The following is a 24,880-nucleotide window of genomic DNA, read 5'->3' on the forward strand; positions in this document are numbered from 1 at the left end:
TCCATCTGACTGCTATGGCTTCATCTTGATCCATTTGGCTCCAACTGCTCTGGTGGCTTCAACTGTTCCTATTGCTCCAAGTGCATTGAGCTCCAATTGCTCCTAATGGCCCCAATCACATTTAGCTCAAAGTGCTTCAACTAGCTCCAATTACATTTGGCTCCAACTATAAATATTACATGTAAATGTAGTTGTGGTGGTCGGACGGGGTTTAACCACAATGCCCCCGAAGACCAAGCGACCTGTTCCACATGGTGGCCCTAGATATTATGAGGCCCTACCCCTAAACCTCAAGGAGGGCACAATTCCTAGTGATAATAACCGAAATCTTAACCAGGCGAGTATAGGCATTTCCTATGTCCAATGTCTGTGAAAGGACAATCACTGCTTTGCTGGACAGTGAAAGTTTTCCTTGCTATGGTTTTGCCCTATACATAGTGCTGCCCGTTCTGGCCGTAACGGTTGTCCCGAATCGAATAGTCACACGCGCAGCCCACTTCCTCAGTGGCGGCTCACGATTTTACTGCGCGTGAAGGACCTACTCTTGCACACGATGCGGCGATTACAAAATAAACTCTAACATGACAAATTATACCTTGACGATCAAAACACTTCACTATTACACGATACTTATTACACTGGGCTATTGGCACGTAGGCCCGTATCTCCGGCGACTCTACGTGATTCCTAGACGTGTCCCAGGGACTGATTCGTTAGTACATTGGGTGGCACAATACCGTGCGGCGGTTACAATTAAACTCTAACATGACAAATTATACTTCGACGAATAAAACACTTCACTATTACACAATACTTATTATACTGGGCTAATGGCACGTAGGCCCGTATTTCCGGCAACTCTACGTGATTCTTAGATGTGTCCCAGAGACTGATTCGTTAGTTAGTTTGGTGGCACGTGTCGCCTTATGGCTGCCCCGTGCGGGCTTAAACAAAATAGCCGGTAAGCTAAGTTGTTGCATGAAGCGCCGACGTAACGTCTCGTAGACTCCCCACAGTACTTACGTAATATGCTGAACACTCATCTTGTAGCACTGATTTATTTAAGTGAAATACCTCATGGTAAATTGAGGCCGACCACGGAACTGTACATAAAAAATTAATAAAAGATTATGACTATTGAAACTACATGTCGGTGAAAGCAAGAGTTGATGGTTCCGCGTTGCGCGAAGGCTGCCGGCCTATCCGAGCTCCTGAAGGACACTGCCGGTGTCGCCGCGCGCAACCCCCCTTTCCCCCACCAGCCCTCCCGCGGAAACGTGTGAATTTCGCTGGAAACTGAACCGGCCAGGTTCGGGACAAGGCGCACAGTGAAACATGATTTTGAAGGGACTGAAATATTAATTGATGAAAATAATGTCTAATAAAAACCTGTGGAAAAATATACATTATTACATTTGTTGTAGTTCGGCAGAGGGATATGCCACACCCGGCCGGATCCTTCCGCCGACATAGCACTCGTTGCCTGGCGTTCACCTCGTTGCACAAACTACACTTTGTTGCGCGCACGAGCGCGTTCGGTGCACACGCCTTTGCGAGACGTTGATGAGGCATAGTGGTCTATGCGACATAGAGGAGCATTGGCGGTCGGCGTCAGTATGTAATGTATGTGTGTTTAAAATGTATAGTTTAAATTTTTTTAGGAACAAATATCATAGCAAATTCAAAAATTTCATCCAGGATCATGATACGTTTCTTAATTTTAAAATGAGATTAAAGTTGAAAAATTGAATAACCTCAGTCTAAAAATCAACTTTAATAGTATGACAGATATGACATGATTTAAAACTTTTTCAGGTTAATTGTCCAAATTTGTTTAATAAAAACATTGGAAGCATTTTCCGTCTAAATACTTGACAGTGATAGGGCCTTAGAATAAATGAAAGAAATATTTATATTATTTAGAAACTGTTGAAATCCAAATGTATTCTTTTATATCCTATCATCTTTAAAAACTTTTGTGTTAATGAAGTTTTAACATAATTCTCCTTATCACTTAAAATATATCTTTCAGCGGCGTCTTATGGCTGTAATATATGTTAATGCCCAGAAATTTGGGCGGTTTGTTTCATTAAAAATAGATAGTGAATCCAAACAACAGGTGATCTTTAAAGTAAGCATATCTTTCCTGTACGTACATTGGCGAAAAAATAGCTGAGTAAAACCAATAAATGTTAATTGAGAAAAAAAAATCTGGTTCTTTTAGTAGGCTACCCTGATTAATTACAGTTTAACTTAGGTTATGACAAAATTTGAAATATTCAGTTTTACATACTGGAAAAGCTTACGATTTAGCTGCTGTTCCAAATTATTTACAATTTTTATGCTGGCACAGTTGTCTGTTTCGTTCAACATTTTGTAAATAGAAAAGAAATGGCATAGCACGAGCTATTTTACTTGATTTCTGAGCCCTGGTGTGGAGAAAAGAGTATTTTTAATTTATATCATTGTATTTCCTGAATGCAGGATCTTTTAGTACCTGTGTAGTTTACGGGCAATGTGCAACTTGCAGTATTCTCATTTATTTAATCGATCTTGGTATAATGCTGTTGCCTCCTGTAAAATGTAGGAAATTGTAAATTAGTTTGTAAAGGAATGAGTGTCAGTCTTTAGTTGAATGACTGGGCCACACATGCTCAGCAGGGTCTCTGAAAATTTTGGCGAGCATTCGAAAAGTACAAAAAGTAAATTATTTTTAAAGCTGGACTTTTTATTGTATGGTATTCATCTTTATGTGCACAGGGTTTTGAAATGTTGCTGTTGACAGCAGTGAATGTGAACAGTTATGAAAAAAATGCTAAATAGGATTTGTTAAGCACTAAATGCATTAAGTTGTCAAGTTTTATTTCAGATGGATTCTCCTCATTGGAATGATGCCCTTGATGACGAAAATGTTTCGGACTCCCAGGCTGAAGAATCATTCTTGTGGGGCGGTAAGGATGGCCTCATTTTCCTGCTGGATGCCTCATTGCCAATGTTCGATGTCGATAAAGATGGCGAGTGTTGGTTCCGGAAATGTTTGCAAGTGAGTTAAGTCTACAAAGTCTGTCAATAATTTTGCTCAGGGAGGCAAGAAATAATTTTTAAGTAAGGGATAAAACCACAGACTGAAGTAATAGTTAAAATACATTTGATCTAACTAATTATTGTTAGTATGTAGAAATAGTAAGTTCATTTTACACAGTGTGAGCTAAATTACTGGATGGTTAGATACATTGTAAAAATCACTGCTTTTCTGTAAGAAAAATAAGAGAATTCCGAAAAGGATGTTTTGCAACACTTTAGGGCTTCCTTTATTTACCTGAGAACAGTTTTTGAAAGTTCATAGTAGATTTTGAGAAACTATCACTAATAGGTTCAATTTGTTAGACTGTGCAGTGATGCAGCAGCCACCATGTGCTTTGATAGCTTAGCCAAGACTGTTTTAAACGACAGATATTAAAGAATATGAATGGAAAACCAATTATGATGGAAAGTCGTGGCTCCAGCTGTTACGTACTGACATAAAAACATCTGTCTTTCAGAAAACAGTCTTGGCTATGCTATATTCCTAAGAATCTCTGGAGAACCACAGGATCAAGTTGCAGCTAGTATCAAGAAAACAGTAGGGTGGCTATAACAATCAGAAAAATCTCTTATGTGAAACAATCAGCTTGGCAAAATTTTCACATCACAGCTTTTCCTTAAATAAAATAATACAATTCCAAAAACACTTTTTCCTAGCACTTAAGATGTTCTTCTACTTACCCTGTAAATAGCATTTCTAAATTCATACTGGTTTCTGAGAAATCACAATTTTTAGCCTGCATTACAATACCTGTGTATTAATGCCGGAATTACCATTTTTTCCTTTCCCATGTGGGCCTGTGTGTGTGTATTTTTTTGAGAACGTTAGTCGTATCGTGAGAATGGTCATTAGGTTAGCTATATTTAAAATACTTTAAAATTTTGTGGACGGTCGGTTAGGTAATAGTAATGCTACATTAAAATATTGCTTAGGAATCACTAATTTAAGATGTGGCTATCCTGATGAAACCAACCATTCACATGATTTCACAGTACTTTAAATGCATTCCCAATTAGCCATACACACTCTTTTAAGTATTTTATATTTAGCTTGCCAATTTTTTTTTTTTCACCATCACTTAAGTACATGAGAGACAACATGGACAACTTACATGCACATTTTTATCCCATAATATAATACGTGCTATTGAAGTTGCTTGTACGAGCGGTGAACTTCGGTGACCTTCGATGAACTTTGGAACTGTTCAAGCCTTGGGATGGACTGGTGTGAACAGGTTGCTATGCACGTGGTAATTCCTAAGCAACCATTAAATATATTGTAGAGTATATATTTTTAATGCAACCTAACCTAACCAACCATTCTCACGATTTGACTAAAGTTCTCCAAAACATACCCACAGACCCACCATGGAAAGCAAAAAATTGGTGGCGTCATCTTTAATGCACAGGCATTATAAGCTATAAATGTTGATTTCTCAGAAACAAACCATCAGGAATTTATCAATGCTGTTTTCAGGGTCAAACAAAGAATATCTTAATCAGTACTTTAAAGCACAATTTTCAAAATTTTATTTTATTTATGGAAATGCCACAACATAAGAATATTACCGAACCTGTAAACTGTAATTTCTCAGTAAGTAAGTCCTCTATTTACGTCGTACCGATTTACGTCGTTTCGGATTAACGTCGCTAATGTTTGAGTACTCATGTTTCAATTTAAGTTGTCGCCGATTCACAATAACGTCGTTTACAATGACCGTAAATCTTTATTTTAACCAAAACACCGTATATAATTCGTTTATAATTCTTTGTTTCCTTCGGTAGTTAATTTATGCTATGTAGCGTAAGCTACACGTTCACCGCCTTATCTTATCATACATCATGAGGGACGCTTCCTGCTCTTACGTACAGTATGTAATATATATCTGTTTTTATATTTCAATCAATAAAGGTAATAAAGCAGCTGGTTAAATAACCATTCTATATAGCTGAGAAGTACTAGTTGGACTTGTTTCCCACGCTGTCGGTTGTCATTTGCTGATAAAATTGCCCGTTGTCACGTCTGTATGCCAGCGCTTCCGGCCGACCTTGGGCCGTGGCCGGCCGGTGGCATGAAACATGGCTCATTTTGCGTCGTTTCTATTTACGTCGCGGTTTTCAGGAACGTAACCCCGACGTAAACCGAGGACTTACTGTATACAGTATAAATTTTCAAACTTGAGTTTCCAGGGTAAATAGAGAATGGTCTGTAGCATTGAAAAAAAATAGTAATTCTATTATTATTATTTTTACAGAAAATACATGACTCATACAATATTTACGGTTAATATTGAGCACAATATTAAAACAAAGCAAAACAAAAATTTGAAATCCTTATCATTTTCCTTATCACTGAAGAAAATGGTGTGAAGTACTATACTCTCAAGTAGTTAAGCAGAAATGGTAGTTTTAATGGTTAGTTGGGTACAATAATTTAATTGTATTTACCGGTTTACGGTTTGTATAAAATTACTTTAATCTTAACCAATAATGAAAATGTAGTGACATAAATTTGTGTTTTGCTTTAATAGTGTAGCTGCGCTGATCCCTGATCCTGTTGCCTCTGCCCTTCTGGTAATTTTATACTAGCTGCATCTTTATCCTGTGGTTTACAGAAATAATGGTATAATTTTGTTTTACTAAAGTTCTCACATTTTTATCGGTATTTAAATCAATGGAAATATATATTATATAATTATAAAAACATTTCCATAATGTGACAAACAAAAATAATTTGTCACCAAATCAATTTGGTGTTGTATAGTCGTGCACCACTCAGAACTAAGTTAAATGAACCTTCTGAATGAATTGTAAAGATTGTTTCTTAGAAAAAGTGTTGTGTGTTAATTTGTTTTGTTCTTTTCTGGAATAATGACATAAGTAATTTAGTAGCTACCAGGCAAACTGTGAGAAATTTACACTTTATGGCAACAGTCGAGGTCACATGTGTGTTTACATAAATGACCTAGTTATTGGATTGTGAGTATGAGTGCATCTTGCATAACTTTAAGTCAATGATAAACACCTAAAATAGCATCAGATAGAAGGTGAAATGCTTCAGCACCTGAAAATAATGGAAATTTTGCATGAATTTAGTAACTCTGTTGATTATAAATTATCAGTGTTCTTTAAAGTTACTTAACCAGTCACCAATTAGAAAGTATGAATTAATAAAGTTCCACATAGTTACAAGAGCCTAAAAAAATCTTTCTTTTTCATAACTTTCTTTTTCATAACTTTTCCATAATTTCAAAACTCAGCTTAGATTTATATTAATACAATGTCTTTAATGTTATGAGAACGAAAATTCAGATGTTGCCCATACAATTACTGTACTAAGTCATTGTCAGTTGTAAATGGAATTTGTCAGAGTATTTGTATTCTCTTCCCCCTCCTTTAGCTAAGCTCAAAAATTACTAAAAAAAAACCTCGTCTAAATAAAACGTTACTTTAATTATTGTGCTGTGATATGTTGGTAATACTAGTCTTAGTATCATGTTTCAATTGCTGATGGTGCAATCATATAATGAACTAATTTTAAGCAGTCACGGGACAAATGCACTTTTCTAAATTTTGGGATGGAAAATGCTTTGATGGAAAATTCATGTCTTAACCAGGAAAATGTCAGGTTTGCAAAATAACAGTGTTATAAGCAGGTAAATTTTGTGCCTATTGGAACGGCAGTTTTATGTTCTCCAGGAATGAGTGCAAGTATGTGTTAACGTGGCAGAGAAGCGCACAACGCGAAGGGAGATGTAGCTACAGCTGACCGGTCGTGTTTGCTTGAGCACAGACCAGCTGCGACTGTGATCGTGAACACGTGCGCGGCACCGTGTGTTTCCCAAGTGCTGCAGGACGACCATGCTGAACAAGATCATTGGTTCGGAGCAGGACCTGGTGGGCGCGGTGCTGTTCGGGACTGCCAAGACGCAGAACGTCATAAGCGTGCCCCACGTGTCGACGCTGCAGGAGCTGGAGAAGCCTAGCGCCCAGAAGCTCAAGCAGCTGGGAGAGATGCTGGAATGTGAGCTCCCGAGTCATTTGATTCACAGTTGTTGCGTGGTTCGGTAGTTGCAGAATTTTAATGTGTTCATCTGAAAATATTTCACCTGTCAGAAACAATTTAAAAACCTAATAAATAATATGAATTTGGATTAAAACTGAATTAAGCTTCCAAGGAAACTTATTTTCTGCAAGTTGGAAAATTCTTTTCAACTGTGTCGTTGACTGATCACGAGTATATGCTTGCTGCATGCAGTGTTTGTCGAATGGGGTGTTTTTTTTTACGCTGGGATGCATGTCTGTGGATTAACTAGTTATCTTGGCACATTTGACCTTTATATAAGAATAATTACAGTAGGGTCTGTACATCTAAAAAATATAAAATATTCCTGAAGTGCTTTGTGTTATTGAAATTAGTCAACAGTAACTACCATTTTTGGCAAACACAAACTTTTTAAATTTTTCTACTCGTTATAGGTAAAAATTGAGTTTCCTTTTTCAGCAGCAAAATAATTAAATCTTATTAAATGTTTGTTATTAAAATTATATACTGTCGTATTCACTTGAATACAAGACACCGTTAATTCTAAGATGCAACTCATTTTTTTTGAGCTCAATAATGGTAAATAAGGTTTTAGAATTGAGTAAATGTGGTGCATACGTAGTTAATTTTCTTTCCTTCAGATATTACTCTTGTTATTCGAATAAGTTTGAAAGTGTTAGTATACTAAGTTTAATATTAATTTTGGGCTATCATTTTGGGGTGGAGAGCAATAAAAATTTCTTGATTTTTCCATGACTCCTCAATTGTAAGCTTTTGCAGTGGCTGATGTTACTTGAACTTAGCAGTAAAGAGATAACTTATTGAAGTTGTTTGTAGTTGTATCACGCCTATAAACATCATCGTAGGTGAGTGCTGAACTGTTTGTGGCTGATCCTGCCGATAATGTAGTGCCAGCAACTGGTAAACATGACCAAATATTACTTTATTTTAAATAAGCTTAATTGTGCATGGATAAATTATTACTTTGTTTCATAAATAATAGTCTGAATGTTAGGATAACAGAAAAATCCAAATAACATTTATATATTCTACATGAACAAGTTTTGTGTGATAGATATATTAGGCAGTTTGTATTTTATTAGGATTATAATTTTTACAAAGTATATTCCTATGTTCTATAACTGTAAGTTTTTGTAAACTTTTTTTTTACAGCTGCTGATTTAAAAACATTTCGGGAGGAGTATGGACATAGCAAAAATTTTGCATTGGCTGATGCTTTTTGGGTCTGCCAGACCATGTTCGCGAAAATGTAAGTCAATCCTCACACCTACATGTTTTTTCGTCATATTTGTTGTGCAGGAGCCTTCCACAGTTATCCAAAAATTATTATTTTGCAAAGATGATTTTGTTACAGTTAATTCAGCCGGATGAAATAATGTTTCACCTTAAACTCACTCTAATTTGTCATTTTTTTCATTGCTAGCAATTCAGTTTTATGTTAATATATGAATTGGAATTGCTTATCTGAACTGTGTAGTCTACATGTTATACCCCTTGATGTGTGGGGAACAAGCCAAATAGAAGTTGTGACATGATGCCCTAATAAATGAAGGGGGAAGGGTGATCATCCACACTTAAATTTTGAACACGGGTGGCTACAGGGCCAGGCAAAATGGGCACTCGTCCAGGGCCTCGCTACTGTCACAGTCTCGTGCCGATGATTTGTCTGGTGTTATGTTAAAATATCGACATTAATGGCAAAATGAAAATGAAAAGTTTATAAGTACGTAAACGAAAGTGCTGGTCAATGCAAATTTCACTTTATGATTCGTATTAGAAAGTGTATTTATTTTAAAGTGTTTGTTGTCCCAAACTTAACCAAGGATAATTTATCAGAAAGAATATCAAAATTTCCTAGTTAATTATCAAAACCATCATTAAAATCTATGCTCTTTGTTGACTAAAAAAAATTGTTAAGGCAGTTACTTTTTCAAATTTTCCGGGGAGGATCTCCATAAACGTAAATAGCCCAGGGCCGCACAGAGTCTAGGGATGTCACTGGGTTTGAGGAAAAACTTTACGGAGTGTTTGCGATGGAAAGAAGGGTCAGGATCGTAGTAGCAGGTTCAAGTGTAGAGTCGAAGAAGCCTTGGGGAGGAAACGGAGCCCCAGCAGGCCCGGTGCATATGGTATCCGCCTGCAGGATGTCACAGGGTGGGAGGGCTTAACGTGCGCTACGGGGCCGGTGACCAACATCACACATCTGCAGCTTGATGTGTGCTATGGACGAGGAATGTTAGTGGCCCGATGCAACAACATGACTGCTGAACTTGGAAACAAGAGTACATTGTGAGTGTGAGACAAAGTTTTAGTTTGGACTCTACCAGGAAGCTCGTCAGTTGATAGCTTAAAATGTAAAATATGCCAACAAAATGTTTGACACTGGTTACAGAGCAGTGTAAAATTCAAGGCTAGAAATATAACTTATAGAAAACTTAGTTACTCAAAATTTATGAACTGAAAAAAAACCAAACAACATAAAAATATGTATGTGAATTCACATACTGAAATAAAAATTTACAAACATTTTGCCTAAATTGTGAACTATGATAAACAAAATTATGGTGAGCCATTTATAGCCACTATCCTTTTACATAAAAGCACTAATATATCCTTTTATATATTTACTTGATCATAAGTAAATAATGAAGTTATTTTTTGATATAGCTTAGTAACTGCTAGTCATGCACTTTTCAAATAGTACAGAGAAAAAGTCATTAATCCAACAGGTTGGGGACCACAGCCTTTCCAGATTTGGAGTTTTGCCAGATTATCGAACGTCAATGTGCAGTGTAAACTGTTAGAAAACAGGAGACACTTCACTGAAATGAAAACTGACTGTAACGATACACTCTGAGTGAACTAAAAACGCAGATGGTTTATTAGTGCAAACTGGCGGTCAAGGTCATTAGCTGGAACTCACCTGAAAAAACTGAACAAAAGCAGCTCAGTTGGTGCCAGACTACAGAATGGGCCAAACCATACATGCTGGGTTAAAGATCTCACACTGTGTTTAATATAATGTTTTGGACATATACCATTGCAGTAGAACAATTCTAAATCAGCTGATGTCGAACAGATAGACCCAGCAATGAACCTAAACAGGTATTATGGACAACACTATGACAATAGCACAGGCAAACAAATTCGTGTTTAAAATATCAGACAGCACAAGAATTCCTTGGAAGGAATTTACTCATAAAAAAATAACAGCACAACTGGGCTAACAATGACAACACAGTTTCAACGAAAACAGGAAATTCAAACAAACAACAAACTTGGACAATGCAGCAAACACACAAACATAATAAAAATAAAAATAAACCAATATTATGGACAACACAATGACGGCAGCACAGACAAAAACCGTATGTTTCCTGTGACATAATAATTGCAATGTTTAGGGAACTGGCATCTGTTCCCGTCATCAGGCACAACCAGATAGAAAACAGGGGGTTTATATATACTCTACCTTCTCTCGTAGCACAGCCAATGGCAGGTGATGTCTTTCCTGATTGGCTGGGCACCTAAGGGCTGTTCTCTGTGATTTTATGTTTTCATTTAATTTCTTATTTTGCATTCTTGAGTTTTTTTTCCCATGAACAAAACAGTGCACAACTGCAACGGCGAATGTCCAAAATATTTTGTTAAATTACAATTCCCCATTGCATGAATCACTTAAAGAATGCACCTTTGACTGTAGTTCCTGTGTGCAGAAACACTCGCCTCAGTGCCCAGCGCATCTTGCTCTTCACCAACACTTCTGAGCCACACGCTGGGGACCTTCAAGCACAACACCAAGCAAGGAAGAAAGCAGAGGACTTGGGGAAGTCTGGCATCAGCCTGGAACTTCTTCACATGGGAGAAAACTTTAATGCCTCGCTGTTTTACAAGGTACCTGTTCACAATTTCCTGCATAACTCATGTTATGATTGTTTTTTTTTGGCAGCATAGTTTATACATGTTTCTATTGAAGATGTATACAAGTGTGCTAGTTAACTATATTTTTTTAATATCATGCTTGTAGTGCGTGTTTCTTTCTTCATAAAGAATCTTCGTAAAAAAAATGTTAAATGTAACTTTTTGCTGTTAGCATTCTCATACTGGGTTTGTAAAGAATTGTTTAGGGGTTTCTTTGAGCAAGAGACTGTTCTGAACAAGAAAATATGGCATAATGGTTTGGCTGAATACCATATAAACTTGTGAGCACAGAGGCCGTGGATAGTTTTCCCAAGTTGAATCTGCCTTCCCGGATTCAATATTTATGTGACCAGCATGTTCAGGATACTGTGAGAGATTTTATTACTTGCCACAATGTTCAAGAACCCACAGTATATCGGTTATTCACGATTTGTGATTATATTCAATAAACATGTTTGCTGTACACAGGCGTGTTATAGAGATTATTTTATTTACCCTCAGAAGAGTCGCCCCTTCATACGGGTCGCACCCTTAATGTTGGGCCAAAAAATCTAACATTTTCAAGGTAAGGGTCACCCTGGAATATGAGTTGTGCCATAATAACTGTCTCCAGTAGAACACACGTGAAGTCTTTATGGTACATGTCTTAGCTTAATGCTGCGTAAGAAACTGCACTGATGACCTTCATCTTTCTCCTCTTTCTCCCCCTTCATCCTAGCACTATCTAACAAAAAAAGACAAAGGAAAAAATTGCTATTTTTTATACCCATGTTTCTTTTCCCCATCTTCCCTAAGAGAGAAAATACAGCAGGTCCTTTGTTCAAAAATACTTGCAGAGTCCTTGAGGGAAAGTTAGGAATAACACTAAGAAGGAAGTGTGTCTGTGGAGCATATATGTATACAATGAGCTTTTCTGGTACATACTGTGACAATACTTGCTGTTACGGACAGGACCTTGCTGTTACTTTGATGTCAGGAATGCTGTTATTGCAACAGGACCTGCTGATACTTTGACAGGATGCTGTTGCTTTGACAGGACCTGCTGTTGCTTGCCAGGGAAGAAGGTGAGGAAGACGGGGAAGAGTGGATAGTTCCTGACCCGGCGAACCGCTTTGAAGAGCTGATGACCAGGATATGTCGCCGTAACTATAAGAAAAGAAGCGTTGGCAAAGTATACTTCACTCTCTTAAACAATCTCAAAATTGGCGTTGGCATATACAACCTTATTAGGTGAGTGCAGATCCTTTGGATAAAGCTGCTTTTTTTTATGTTTCCAGTTGTTGACTTGTTGTGTCTGCCACTTTCCTTATTTCATTGTATGTTTCTTTTCAAGAAAGAAAAAGTATGAGCCCTATTTAAATTACATTAAGACTTAGACCTCTACCTACATATCAGATTCTTAGGCTCATTGAGTGATTAAATTTATTTTAATTTAAATTTGTCACTAAATTTAAAAATTTTTTTTCGCTTAGACTGCAATTTACATATTGGTTTTGCATTGAAGTCATGTTTTTAAGTCTGCTGCATTAAAAATCAGTTTATGTTTCAGTAGTTTTAGAACGAAGCATCAAGTGTAGACATTTTCAGATCATTTTTGTTTTGAATAAAAAAATTTGTCTGACCGCACTGATGTGCAGTTATCACTTTTATGAAGTAACTTTAGACAAAGATGGTTTTTTGTCTTTACAGGCCAGCCCCAAAACCAAAGGAAGTGAGACTTAGCGGAGAGACGAATGAGACTGTGAAGATGTCCAGTGTGAGCTTTCGTGCCGTGAGTATTGCAAGAAGGGCAGAAGTGTCTTATATGACAGATCTTTCCTCTTTCCACTTTGAAAGTGGTTATTTTGAATTAATTGAAGACTTAAAGTAATAAAGAATCTTAGGTGTCATTTGTGAGAAAATCAAGTTATGGCCAGAATAAGGATACGTAGGCCTACACAGTAAGAAAGGGTTTAAGTGCCTGTAATGTTCCTTGTAGGTATTACAGTCTTCAATAGGCACCGTGTATACATGTGCCCAGCTATCTAACGTTTATTATGTAGATGTACTCCAGCCATTTCCAAAGATTGGGCATGAACATGAGAACTGTGTGTCTGTTTTATTTTTATTTTAGGTTAGGGTGATTGTTAGCTGTAATACTTTATATTGTTGTATTCAAGCTCTGTATAATGACTGCGAATAGTGATGTTGTGATGTTAGTGATTTAAAACATCATAGAATGAGCTATGAGAGAATCTAATGAAACAAAGGCGCTACAAGAATTGGGTGATTGTTACATGAAATAAAACAGGGCATAATTCATATAAGAAAAAGTTAAATGATTTGAAATCATGGTTCAAACATGTTTTCTGCAAGGGAGTAGCGCAGGAGAACAATACTAATATGCCACTGCTCTGTGTATCGAAACTGTCAAAGGAAAAAATTAGGGTTATGCCAATCAAATCCTTGTATACCATCATATCCTTAGCATTCGAAGGATTCAATATTCTAGGAAGAAAATATTAAAGAAAATAAAGTAAATTAAAAATATTCATGTACTGATCACCTCTCAAGCTTACTAGGTAGTTTTTTTTTCTTTCATACCTATCTTGTTACCATTCCTGAAGGTATTGTACTTACAACATGTAATTATATAAATAAAATTGCAATACCGTTGTCGCCCGGCCACTAACCGGGCCGTGATGAACTGCAGTCTAGCCAGTGGCAGGGAACTCTCGCGTACGAAAACAAAGCAAGGTCTGCGCATTCGTCTGCCGGTAACTACTTCCGCAAGCACCTGCAGTTGGAATCATTTTGGAATCATGGCTTCCAAGTGAAAGCGTAATGTAGCGTGTTCAAGTATTTGAGACAAAACTGGAAGTATTACTGCGTGCAGAATGTCACGAAGGCCACACTTAAGTTTGTCGCACTTTAGTTTTAATCAAGTCACAATCGTAGGAAATAAGGACTCTATCAAATATGATGCTGTTGGTTGTACTAGCGGGAATATATTTGACATTAGATAACGGAACATAAATGAACAACATATGATTTCACATGGAAAAGGTTGTTAAATGAATGGTGCAATGAATGAAAAAAAAAAAAAATGCATGGCCCTGACAGGATTGATGTGAATCAAGAGGTGATATGCGAATAAGCACTTTAATTGTTCAATTTATGAAAAATTAAAATGTAAATATTCTGGCAGTAATTTCACTGCCAGTAAAGGATGGTTCGTAAAGTTCGTGGAAAGGTACGAGACGTGAGTTGGTCACGCCCGGGCAGGCAAGCCAACCAGCCAACTGAAAATAAGTAAATAACCATCTATCTTCCGTTACGCGGTGTCGTATATGTTAAAGTATTCAATGGTATGCTTATAAAGATAAATGGTGTGACATATTTATCATTGTGTTATTCTACGCATTTATATTACATAAAGAATATTTCCCTACACAATTTTGAACACATTAAGTAAATTAGCCTGTCTATTTATGGAAATTAATGCTCCAGAATATGCAATTTCAAATAACACAAACATTTTGTAACGGTTCGTTATATACAAAATAAACAGTTCAACGCCGATTGCAAATTTTGATGTGTTTTTTATTTTTTTCCAAACAGAATGCCCCGACGAATCCAAACACTTACAATTGTTCATTCACTCGTTTCACACATATATCTGCCCGTCGAAAAACTGCTGGTAGCTCGCATGACGAGATTTAATAATAAAATAATAACGTCGATTAAGTCCTTCAGTAATGTTTTACTGCAAGTACACGAAGATGGTGCGACCTCTAACAGGGCCGCACCCAGCGAAAAACAGCGAGCCGCCGAAACGCGGCCTCGCCTGGCAGCGATCGACAGACGACTGGTGATCTCATGAACTCGTCTCCTCCACGCAGGGAGTAGACGTCACATGACCTCACCGACCAATCACATGCACGCTTCTTTCACGCTACAGATATCAGCCAATTACAGAACAAGTTACAACACATGAAAAAATCTTTTACATACAGAACACTGGGCTTCCCCTGATCGGTCTCTTTTCAATTTCACATCGAAATCGGGGACTTCCATTTTCGTTCTCTCTCCCACACCGTGAGAGAGCAGTTATCACTCGGTTCCCATGCAGGGGGGGAATCACCGTCTTTATCTCGGTTGGCGGGGAAGCACTGTTCCTTTCTCACTTACACTTACAGGCCTCTCATGCCTCTCTTTCTATCCCTGAATCATTCCACACGTTAATGAACACTACAAATAGCAATTATAATACAAATTACTTTACCAAATTAAAATCATTTAGAAATAACCTGAAAAAGTAGGCCTAAACAGGTAAAAATCTACTATAACGGCTCATTTGTGAATAATTTCATAAAAAATAGTAATGATTAAAAACGTCTGTTAAATATACAAAATACCTTCTTAAAACACATAGCAAGCGAAATTAACATATATTAATAGCCATAACGTCTGATTCTACTGTCTCATAATATACACACCACTCTAAAAACATTGACTTATTTATATTTACTTATACAGAAAGAAGTTTAAAAGAAAATTATTTAATTCGGAGGGCAGGGTTCTGCAATGCTACATAACCCCCCCAACTTTTCAATTAAATTAACAGTACATTTAATTGAAAAGTTACAAAAGTGAAAAATTAACCTGTACAAAATACATTCAAAAACATCTTTAGACATAAATGCATCCTGTCATTACACTCTTGTTTATAAAAGAAATTCAAAACTATGTTTTTTATAAATTACAAAGATTAATATTAATACCAATTTTCTGTTTAATTTAAAAATGATATTTCAGTTTTGATACAGTCAACAATCCTCATCCCTAATGTTCTCTTAGTTTTATTAATACAAAATACAAGTAGTTTCAAAATTAATTTCTTCACAAATTTCAAGTAGTGTTCCCTGGTTTACGAAGAATCTTCCTATCACATCTCAACTCTGGTTGGAACAGCTGTGGACACCTCTACACAAACTGCAACAACTCCGACAAACTTAAATCTCGAAGACATAACTATTTCAGCTGCTCTAGCTGTAACAAGGACTGCAGGCATTACGTCCCTCTGACCACCTGAAAACAATCTCGACGACAAAAACAATCTCGACGACAAAACAATCTCGACGACAAAAACAATCTCGACGACAACCTACTTCAGCTGTGGAGCACCTCGACACTAGCTGCAATAAACTCCAAGAAATTACAAAAACTTCAGGAATTACGTCTCCAGGACCACCTTAACGATGATAAAAACTTCTCAAGGACGACAACTAACATATTTCAGCAGTGGAGCATCTCGACACTAGCTGGCACATTTAATCACAATTGACGATAAACAACAACAATCGCCTTCTCAAGACGACATTTGCACAACGACGGATAACTTCTCTATTACCAGGAACCCCTCACTTTCATTTATGAATCAATCAATTCCTCCACCCCTCATACTTGCACCAATAAACTTTAACAACATTGCTAACTCAGACTGCTGACCAAGCTTTTGATTCGACCTTTCTGCTGCTGATGCCTTTAATTTTATTATTATGATTATTACGAAGATTTTACTAATAGAATAATTTTTGAAGATCTCATGAATAATATATGTATGAAGAAACAATACGACGAATAAAATGGCAAATACATTTTTAAACTTCCTTCCCCTCTCAACAGTGAATCCACTATCTCCCTCATACGGCAGGTTGTTGACCCGTCCTCAAAAAGACGCAACCAAACCTCCATTTCATTTGGCCATCCTGTTCCCAGGGTCTTACTATATGGTATGGTTAAGGGGTGAAATACTCCACAGAATCAAGATCACCAGACTCATTTATTCTATGAAGAGAACGGGCTTGGAAATCTCAGCGGAAAGACTACTCCATCCAGTAATATTTTTGGAACTCTTAGCGGAGAGACTACTCTATCCAGTAATATTTTTGGAACTCTCAGCGGAGCCGTATCATCTTCTCCCTCATGACAGAACATGCCCAGAAATCTCAGCAGGGCTGTGTCATAAACCTCACTAACACGTCTAGAAATCTCTGCAGGGAACCCACAGCTTTACCGGCAGAGAAACATGCCCCGAAACCTCAGCAGGGCTTCCATCTGTCATTCCAGGCGGAGGAATTTGTGTTGTCGAACCTATAGAACGACATGTAGGTCCAACCTACCGAAAGATCCCACTTCCCTATCATTCCTAGCTCCTTCATTCCTAACTCCTTCATTCCTAGCTCCCGAGCTAGCCGAAAGGTAAGGGGCGCCCAATTAAAACCCTTTTAGCTGCTAGTCAGCTCGGCTAACCTATTACCAAATTTAAAACAAAAAATTATACAAAGTTATACACAAATATACACTGCACTTGTCAAAATTTTAAGCTTTACATACCTTACTTAAATTTCCATAAAACAATAAGTTGACATTTCTACAGTCATGGCATGACAAACACTTCATTAAGATACAGACGTATGTTTCTCTTCTTCAAAAACAAATTACATGAACCAATGCCCTTCCTTAGGTTTCAAACCATATCTTCCCTTTTAGCAACAATCGCACATAAAATTAACCTTGATGAGGGGTGGGAGCGACCAAGGAGAAGGGATGCACCCTTGCAAAAAAAAAAAAAAAAAAAAAAAAAACATCGGACTCCATGCCGGAAACATATTTAAAATTAACCTCCTGCCCCCCAGCTGCCTCACACACAAAAACAAAACATCTGCTGCTTATTTAGGACAATACAAAAAATTCACCTAAACTCTGGCCATCATGAACACACAACTGCTTCTGCAGCTTCAAAACTCGACGACTGTTATTCATTAACGTTTAGCATAACACTTCATACCTTTCATATAGGATGTTGTCACCCTGTCATTCAATCCAAAACAAACAATATGTGTCATTTTCATTTAAAATATTTAACTATTTCAAAATTATATCTTTTCCCAAAAACATAACTCATAATAAATTTCAGTTAACATCTTCCCATGAGACAACATTAAACAACCAAAACATTACCCAAGTGCAATGCAATTCTCACAATATAAAGCATTTCTTCACGTAATATTTAGTAAATGTATATTCAAAAATAATCCATACCATTATTATTATTGTTGTTTCAAAACAGAAAATATTCACATTAACATAGTTATTTATCTTCCATCTCTGTAAGAATCTTGTAAAAATTTGCTGTCATAAATCTTATTTGTAAATTCCTATATTATACTATAACCATTCATCAAAAAATACCAAAACCCTTAAAATACACAACATTATTAAAAAGTACACAACTCAAAGAATAAAAAAATCTGAAAACATTAAAAATAAATAAAAAATGGCACAATTGGCAAAATTTTAAAAAACATCAAAAACAACAAAGCTAGTTTTGACTCTACCCTTCCATCTTGGCAGTGGGCCATACAAGTCCAAACACACTGTTTTCAGATTTTGCATCACTCCTTTACATTTACCATGTTTTTCTTCTGCCTTTGAACAGAGCAAAAAACTGTTTACTATCTCGGCGATAGTTCTGTACACATATTTCCACACAAAAACCCTCTGAACATTTTTCACTGTTTTTTCCACTTCATGTTCCACATGGATCAGTGAAAATTTTTTAGTTTGTATACTATTTGGCATACACAACCCACATTTTCGTACATTACTGCTTACATTTTGAAACAATCTCCCTTTTATCATTTCTCCACAATCTGCGAAACTCAATTCACTGATTCTCTCCTCAGAAAAATCATCTTTAAGTTTATCTGAAAACATTTTCATTTCGATTTCTACTTCTCTCATTTGTTTACACATAATCCTGATTCCATGTGTATTTCCCCTGGATTTACTAACCTTTTCAACAACATGGTCTAAATTTCCTTTGTTTACCCCATCTAGGGATTTTTCACATTTATTCCCCATGTTTACATGTTCATGTACCTCATACCCAATACCTTCTACATTTTCTTTTGACAATATTATTTCGCTTTCACAAGTTTCTACATTAGTTTGTACATCAAGTTTACCCTCTTTATTCACTAACTCCTGCAGAATTTCATCCTTCATCTGTGAAATTTCCTGTTTCAATTCCTGCTGTCCCTGTTCCATTTTTTGTTTTACCTGTTCAATTTTATTTGTCATTTCCTGCTGTCCCTGTTTCATTTCCTGCCTCATTGACAACAAGATCTGCAGCATTTGATCTGACCCCCCCATAACCTCAACTTGGCTACTAATCGTCATAATGAAATACACCAATTACAAAATTTTACAAAACTACAAGTTAAATTCTCAAACCAATATAAATAACATAGTTTCCCTTAAATTTTCCACTTGCTATTATCGGCGACTCATCCCACGTTGTCCCGCAAAGTGACGATCTCGAAGTCCCGCGACGCGACGATCTCGATGTCCCGCGATGAGACAGGCCTGAAGTCCCACGACGCCTTGGGTCGCTCTGTCCCGCGAAGTACCGCTTTCCGCCGGTTCTCTGGAACACCTCACTCGCTGAAACAGCGCGCCATCTCTTGCCGCATTCGCCGCTCAGCTACGCCGAAAGTTCTGGAACCTCGTCGCCGTTTTCTTCTGAACTGTTCAATATTTGTCGTAGAATTTGTTGTCCTTTGAGGTTATCGTAGTCACCAACTGTTTCACGAATGTTTATATTTTCTTCTCTGTTGCCGAAATGTTCGTCTTAATCTCAGGGTCGTGTCCAAATTCAAGCCGCGCGGCCGGGCGCCAATTGTAACAGTTCGTTATATACAAAATAAACAGTTCAACGCCGATTGCAAATTTTGATGTGTTTTTTATTTTTTTCCAAACAGAATGCCCCGACGAATCCAAACACTTACAATTGTTCATTCACTCGTTTCACACATATATCTGCCCGTTGAAAAACTGCTGGTAGCTCGCATGACGAGATTTAATAATAAAATAATAACGTCGATTAAGTCCTTCAGTAATGTTTTACTGCAAGTACACGAAGATGGTGCGACCTCTTAACAGGGCCGCACCCAGCGAAAAACAGCGAGCCGCCGAAACGCGGCCTCGCCTGGCAGCGATCGACAGACGACTGGTGATCTCATGAACTCGTCTCCTCCACGCAGGGAGTAGACGTCACATGACCTCACCGACCAATCACATGCACGCTTCTTTCACGCTACAGATATCAGCCAATTACAGAACAAGTTACAACACATGAAAAAATCTTTTACATACAGAACACTGGGCTTCCCATGATCGGTCTCTTTTCAATTTCACATCGAAATCGGGGACTTCCATTTTCGTTCTCTCTCCCACACCGTGAGAGAGCAGTTATCACTCGGTTCCCATGCAGGGGGGGAATCACCGTCTTTATCTCGGTTGGCGGGGAAGCACTGTTCCTTTCTCACTTACACTTACAGGCCTCTCATGCCTCTCTTTCTATCCCTGAATCATTCCACACGTTAATGAACACTACAAATAGCAATTATAATACAAATTACTTTACCAAATTAAAATCATTTAGAAATAACCTGAAAAAGTAGGCCTAAACAGGTAAAAATCTACTATAACGGCTCATTTGTGAATAATTTCATAAAAAATAGTAATGATTAAAAACGTCTGTTAAATATACAAAATACCTTCTTAAAACACATAGCAAGCGAAATTAACATATATTAATAGCCATAACGTCTGATTCTACTGTCTCATAATATACACACCACTCTAAAAACATTGACTTATTTATATTTACTTATACAGAAAGAAGTTTAAAAGAAAATTATTTAATTCGGAGGGCAGGGTTCTGCAATGCTACAATTTTTAGGAACACATTAGTTGTGATAAGTGTGGTGTTGGTGTACTACATTTTTGTTACGTATCTGATAACCCTACTATTAATGTTTTTTTTTTTAATTTGTGTTTGGATTGCAAGTTATTTAGCTTCAGCTGATCATCTTAATTCCTTACCGTCAGCATTCACAATGAATTGTAAAGTTGAGTTCATTCAAAATTATGTGTAGGAATTTTTTTGCAAAGATTTTAATCTTCAAAATAGTTCAGATCTCAAAAAAAAACTTGTTTAAGGTTTTTTTTTTGTGTGTGCAGGTGTTGGGGTGATTTTGCATTCTTGGCTTGCAGGACACAGCAGAGGTGGTGCTTAAGACAGAGCTGAGGAAGTACCAGAGTTTCGGAGGGCGGAAGATCATGTTCACGCCCGTACGTGTAGCTTTGTCCTGAAACTAACGGGAGTGTCTTTGGCCTTGCTACAGCACCTGTTCCACTCCTTGAGGAGCATGATACAGTAGTTACAACCATTCTTATACCCCCTTTTTATTTTACGCACATCTCCATTTCACACAACTAAAAGAAAAATATGTTAACTACTATTGTCTAAAACATTTCCCATATTTCCTCGAAAGTACTTTAAAAAATGCTTCATTGTGCAAGATACAGTACAGTCTTGATTAACCAAGTTAATGTAGATTGGAGTAACCTTAGATAGCAAAATGTCAAGTAACACAGGTATAATAAGAAAAATGTCTTGGATTTCAGCTGGCCCAGTAGCATCATTTTCCGGAGTGATGGTTTTCCACCTTTTCTTCAGAAAAGATTCTTTCACGTCACTCCATGATTTGTCCAACCAGTAAATGACATCTTTGTAGTTAATTTTCATTACGCTTTCAACAACAGTTTGCATTTTGTAGGTTCTCAAGGAAATGTTTCAATAGTCTTTGCTGGTGATGGAACATTTAAGTCAGCTTGGATTGTACCAAACCTCGGTTAATCGTGACTAAAGTAGTCCATTTGCTTGTTATAATAAGGTACCAACAGTTGGCTCTGTTTCAATCCTAAGCTCAGCCCTGTGTAAGATCTATTCCTGTCCCCTTTTTTATAACTGCTCTGCCTCACATATACACAGTGAGGTGGCATAGTGTTAAAACACTGGACTTGAACTCCGGAAGACGTGGGTTTGAATCCCGGTCTGGCACCTACATACTTCATTTTGGATTTTTCAATGATTTCCGGAAAAAATTCTATTCCAACACTGGGATGATTCCTTACTTAAAGCAATTGCTTCTTTGATATTTTGGAGTTTTAACTGAGGGTTTCCTTCAGAAATGACTAGAGCTGTGCCGATACAAATCGGCAGAAGCCGATTTTACCGATATTTAGTAGTATCAGCATTTCTGCCGATTCACGATACGCTTGAAAATTTTTGACCAATGTTATTGAAAAATGTAAGTGCTTATCATAACCTAAATTCCACCAGTACCCTTTTCACTTTTTTTACTACTACATACTTTGAACTCGTAGAATTTCTTAGTTACGTGTGCCAGCCTTACATATTAAACTTAAACATTCTATGCTTTAATAACATTCTTGAATTTAATACATTGTAAATAAATATATCACCAGCACTGTAAAGTTAGATGGAACAAAAACTTGCTCTATTTGGAGCATGGCTACCACTCCAAACAATGGAAAATACCAACTGCTTGAATTGCAAAGAAATGTTCGTAATATCGTGACAGAGACATTTTAAAATTAACTTACGTAAAGTATTTAAAATTAAAAAAAATAATAACCAAATAATATAGGACTTCATATAACGTAAAAAACTATTAATGTTTCCCGTGCAAAGCAACCACTCGAAACGCATTTCAGTATAAATGTTTGGTACCGCACGCGTTAATATGGTTTTGGAATTCCCGTTCTTGAATTATTGTAAACATGTACAAAGTCTCGCAATTTTGCACTTTTTAAATTCATTTTTTTAAACTTCGTATTTTGTGAATTAATATATTTCATAGTTACCTATTATTAAATAATCTTATTTTATATTACGTATTAATAATTAAATTCATGTTTCAATAAGCAACTAACGAATCGTCAACGAACAGATGAAAACATGCTAAAAATATGAGTTAAAAAAAAGAGAGTGTATGTTTTATTTATAAACTAAAATATATCTGCATTTACATTGCATGTTTTCTTAGAATGAGTTTTTTGGGTAATTTAGTAAAATTAAATTATAAATTTTTTAAATCCAAATGTGTTTTCTCTGTATTGGTTTGGAATCGATGAATCGCCAACAGTTGTCTCGGCATATTGGCGCATCGGCAAAATTTTGTTATTCGGTACAGCTCTAATAATTACCTCTACTTCAAACTTCATGTCATGCTTGGAGACTGGAATAAATGTGCAGACTAAATTCGTGATAGGCTAAAATTTAAACAAGTTTACCTTAGTACTGCTTCTGCAACTGTCTCGTAATTAAACTTTGGAAAGAGGAGGGGGACACTGAGCCAATAAAAATTGTTCAACCCAGAGAAGTTACTAAATCACAGTCATCTCAGCCCAGATGCCTTAGATGTCAGTAGCCAATGAATGGGTGACATTTTTGTCCAGAATTGTAGAAACATGTGGTGTCTAGTGTAGAGGTAATTTAAATTTAAACAGCATATTTTTTCAGTCTCTACTAAATGTTTTAATGTCTTACTCAGACTGACATAGCAACTTATACTCCTCATGTAAGGCAGTTGGCTGTACTTACAGTCATATGTTCCATTTTGAAATTTAAAACCATATTAAATTTACACTACTTAGCCCAACATATTGCAATATTTAATTATAAAACCGTGCAGTTGGTAATGTTTGAGTACTGCACTTTTTTTTTTCAGGACGAAGTTAAAAGCATTTCTCAGATAACTGACGTAGGGCTAAAGCTCCTAGGATTCAAACACGCTAGTGATTTGAAAATTCAACATCACTGCAAGCCATCCTCGTTCGTGTATCCGACAGAAGAGCTGGTCAAAGGTAAGTAATTGAAGTTCTAATAGTTTGCATTGTCAAGAGTTGGCTTGTAGTGTTTGAAGGCTTGTGGGATAGCTGTTAATACCTTTATTGCCAAGTCGGATGACTTTTGACTTCCAGCTTGCCCAGCATTTAAAAACAAGTATGTATGTACCTAGGTTGGACTTCTACAGTGATGCCATTTCACTTTCATGGGTAGGTTGACTATGTTACACTTTTTTATGGTTCTCAGCAGCGATGGGCGATACAAATAAAAACCAATACTGGTACAATTATCAATACATTTTTTTTAACAGATCGGACAATTGATAAAAAACTGATTCAATTGTTTTTGTAATTAATTTCAATTGTAAGTCTCCAGAAATTCAATATTTGTACTCATTATCTTATTAAAATTATCTTTTGTTAATGAATAAAGTATTTTATCCCATCAGATTTGTGCACAGCACCAAATACATTTTTTGCCTCACATCAATACTGTTTGAAAGAGCGCTACTCATGAGAGAGTGTTACCAATCATTGGTTTTCCATGACTTATACTTATACTCCATAAGACCATAACACCATCTATGTTTCTTTACTCAGTTATTGAAATTACTTGTGAATACCACATCATGATAGCATTGATCTTTAACAACACTTTTTGTGGTGGATGATCAATAAATAAACCTATTTCTGAATTTCTCAACCATTTCATAAATTATCATTTTAATTACAGTAAAATCTGCTTAGTAAAATCTCACGTAAGAAAATTTACTGCATTATGAGTTTAAAAAAATTAGCACTAGACCTATAAATAAATATAATTTTACCTTATAATAAAATATTAATATTCCTGTTAATAAGTCTAAATTTCTAAAAACCTTGAGAATTTTCCTAACAGGGATGAACTGTAATTTTCACAAGCATACTGTAATAAAAAACTTGACAATTGGCAACTAACATCTGAGTGATTTTAACATTATAGTATTGTCAAAATGTTCATAGGTTGTGTTGTACAATGAGTAATGATTACTAATTCTTAAATTG

General features: G+C 36.5%; 1 protein-coding gene across 5 annotated transcripts in view; it reads left to right on the plus strand.

The window, feature by feature from the left end:
- Window positions 1-1,561: 1,561 nt before the first annotated feature.
- The window catches only part of LOC134533176 (X-ray repair cross-complementing protein 6), a 34,940-nt gene continuing 11,621 nt past the window's right edge, over window positions 1,562-24,880 (plus strand). Inside the window, exons 1-9 of one of the 5 annotated variants that reach the window (XM_063370540.1) lie at window positions 1,562-1,623; window positions 2,870-3,043; window positions 6,931-7,108; window positions 8,303-8,399; window positions 10,867-11,044; window positions 12,108-12,301; window positions 12,761-12,842; window positions 21,176-21,253; window positions 23,719-23,854. In XM_063370540.1, the coding sequence (XP_063226610.1) occupies window positions 1,564-1,623; window positions 2,870-3,043; window positions 6,931-7,108; window positions 8,303-8,399; window positions 10,867-11,044; window positions 12,108-12,301; window positions 12,761-12,842; window positions 21,176-21,253; window positions 23,719-23,854 (1,177 nt within the window). In that variant the 5' untranslated portion in view covers window positions 1,562-1,563. Of the gene's footprint in view, window positions 1,624-1,962; window positions 2,149-2,227; window positions 2,703-2,869; window positions 3,044-6,930; window positions 7,109-8,302; window positions 8,400-10,866; window positions 11,045-12,107; window positions 12,302-12,760; window positions 12,843-21,175; window positions 21,254-23,718; window positions 23,855-24,880 lie in introns of those variants that run through there. The other 4 variants (XM_063370543.1, XM_063370544.1, XM_063370541.1 and 1 more) reach the window with 4 other exon arrangements.

Source organism: Bacillus rossius, chromosome 6 (genome assembly GCF_032445375.1).
Source record: "Bacillus rossius redtenbacheri isolate Brsri chromosome 6, Brsri_v3, whole genome shotgun sequence".
Lineage (NCBI taxonomy): Eukaryota > Metazoa > Arthropoda > Insecta > Phasmatodea > Bacillidae > Bacillus > Bacillus rossius.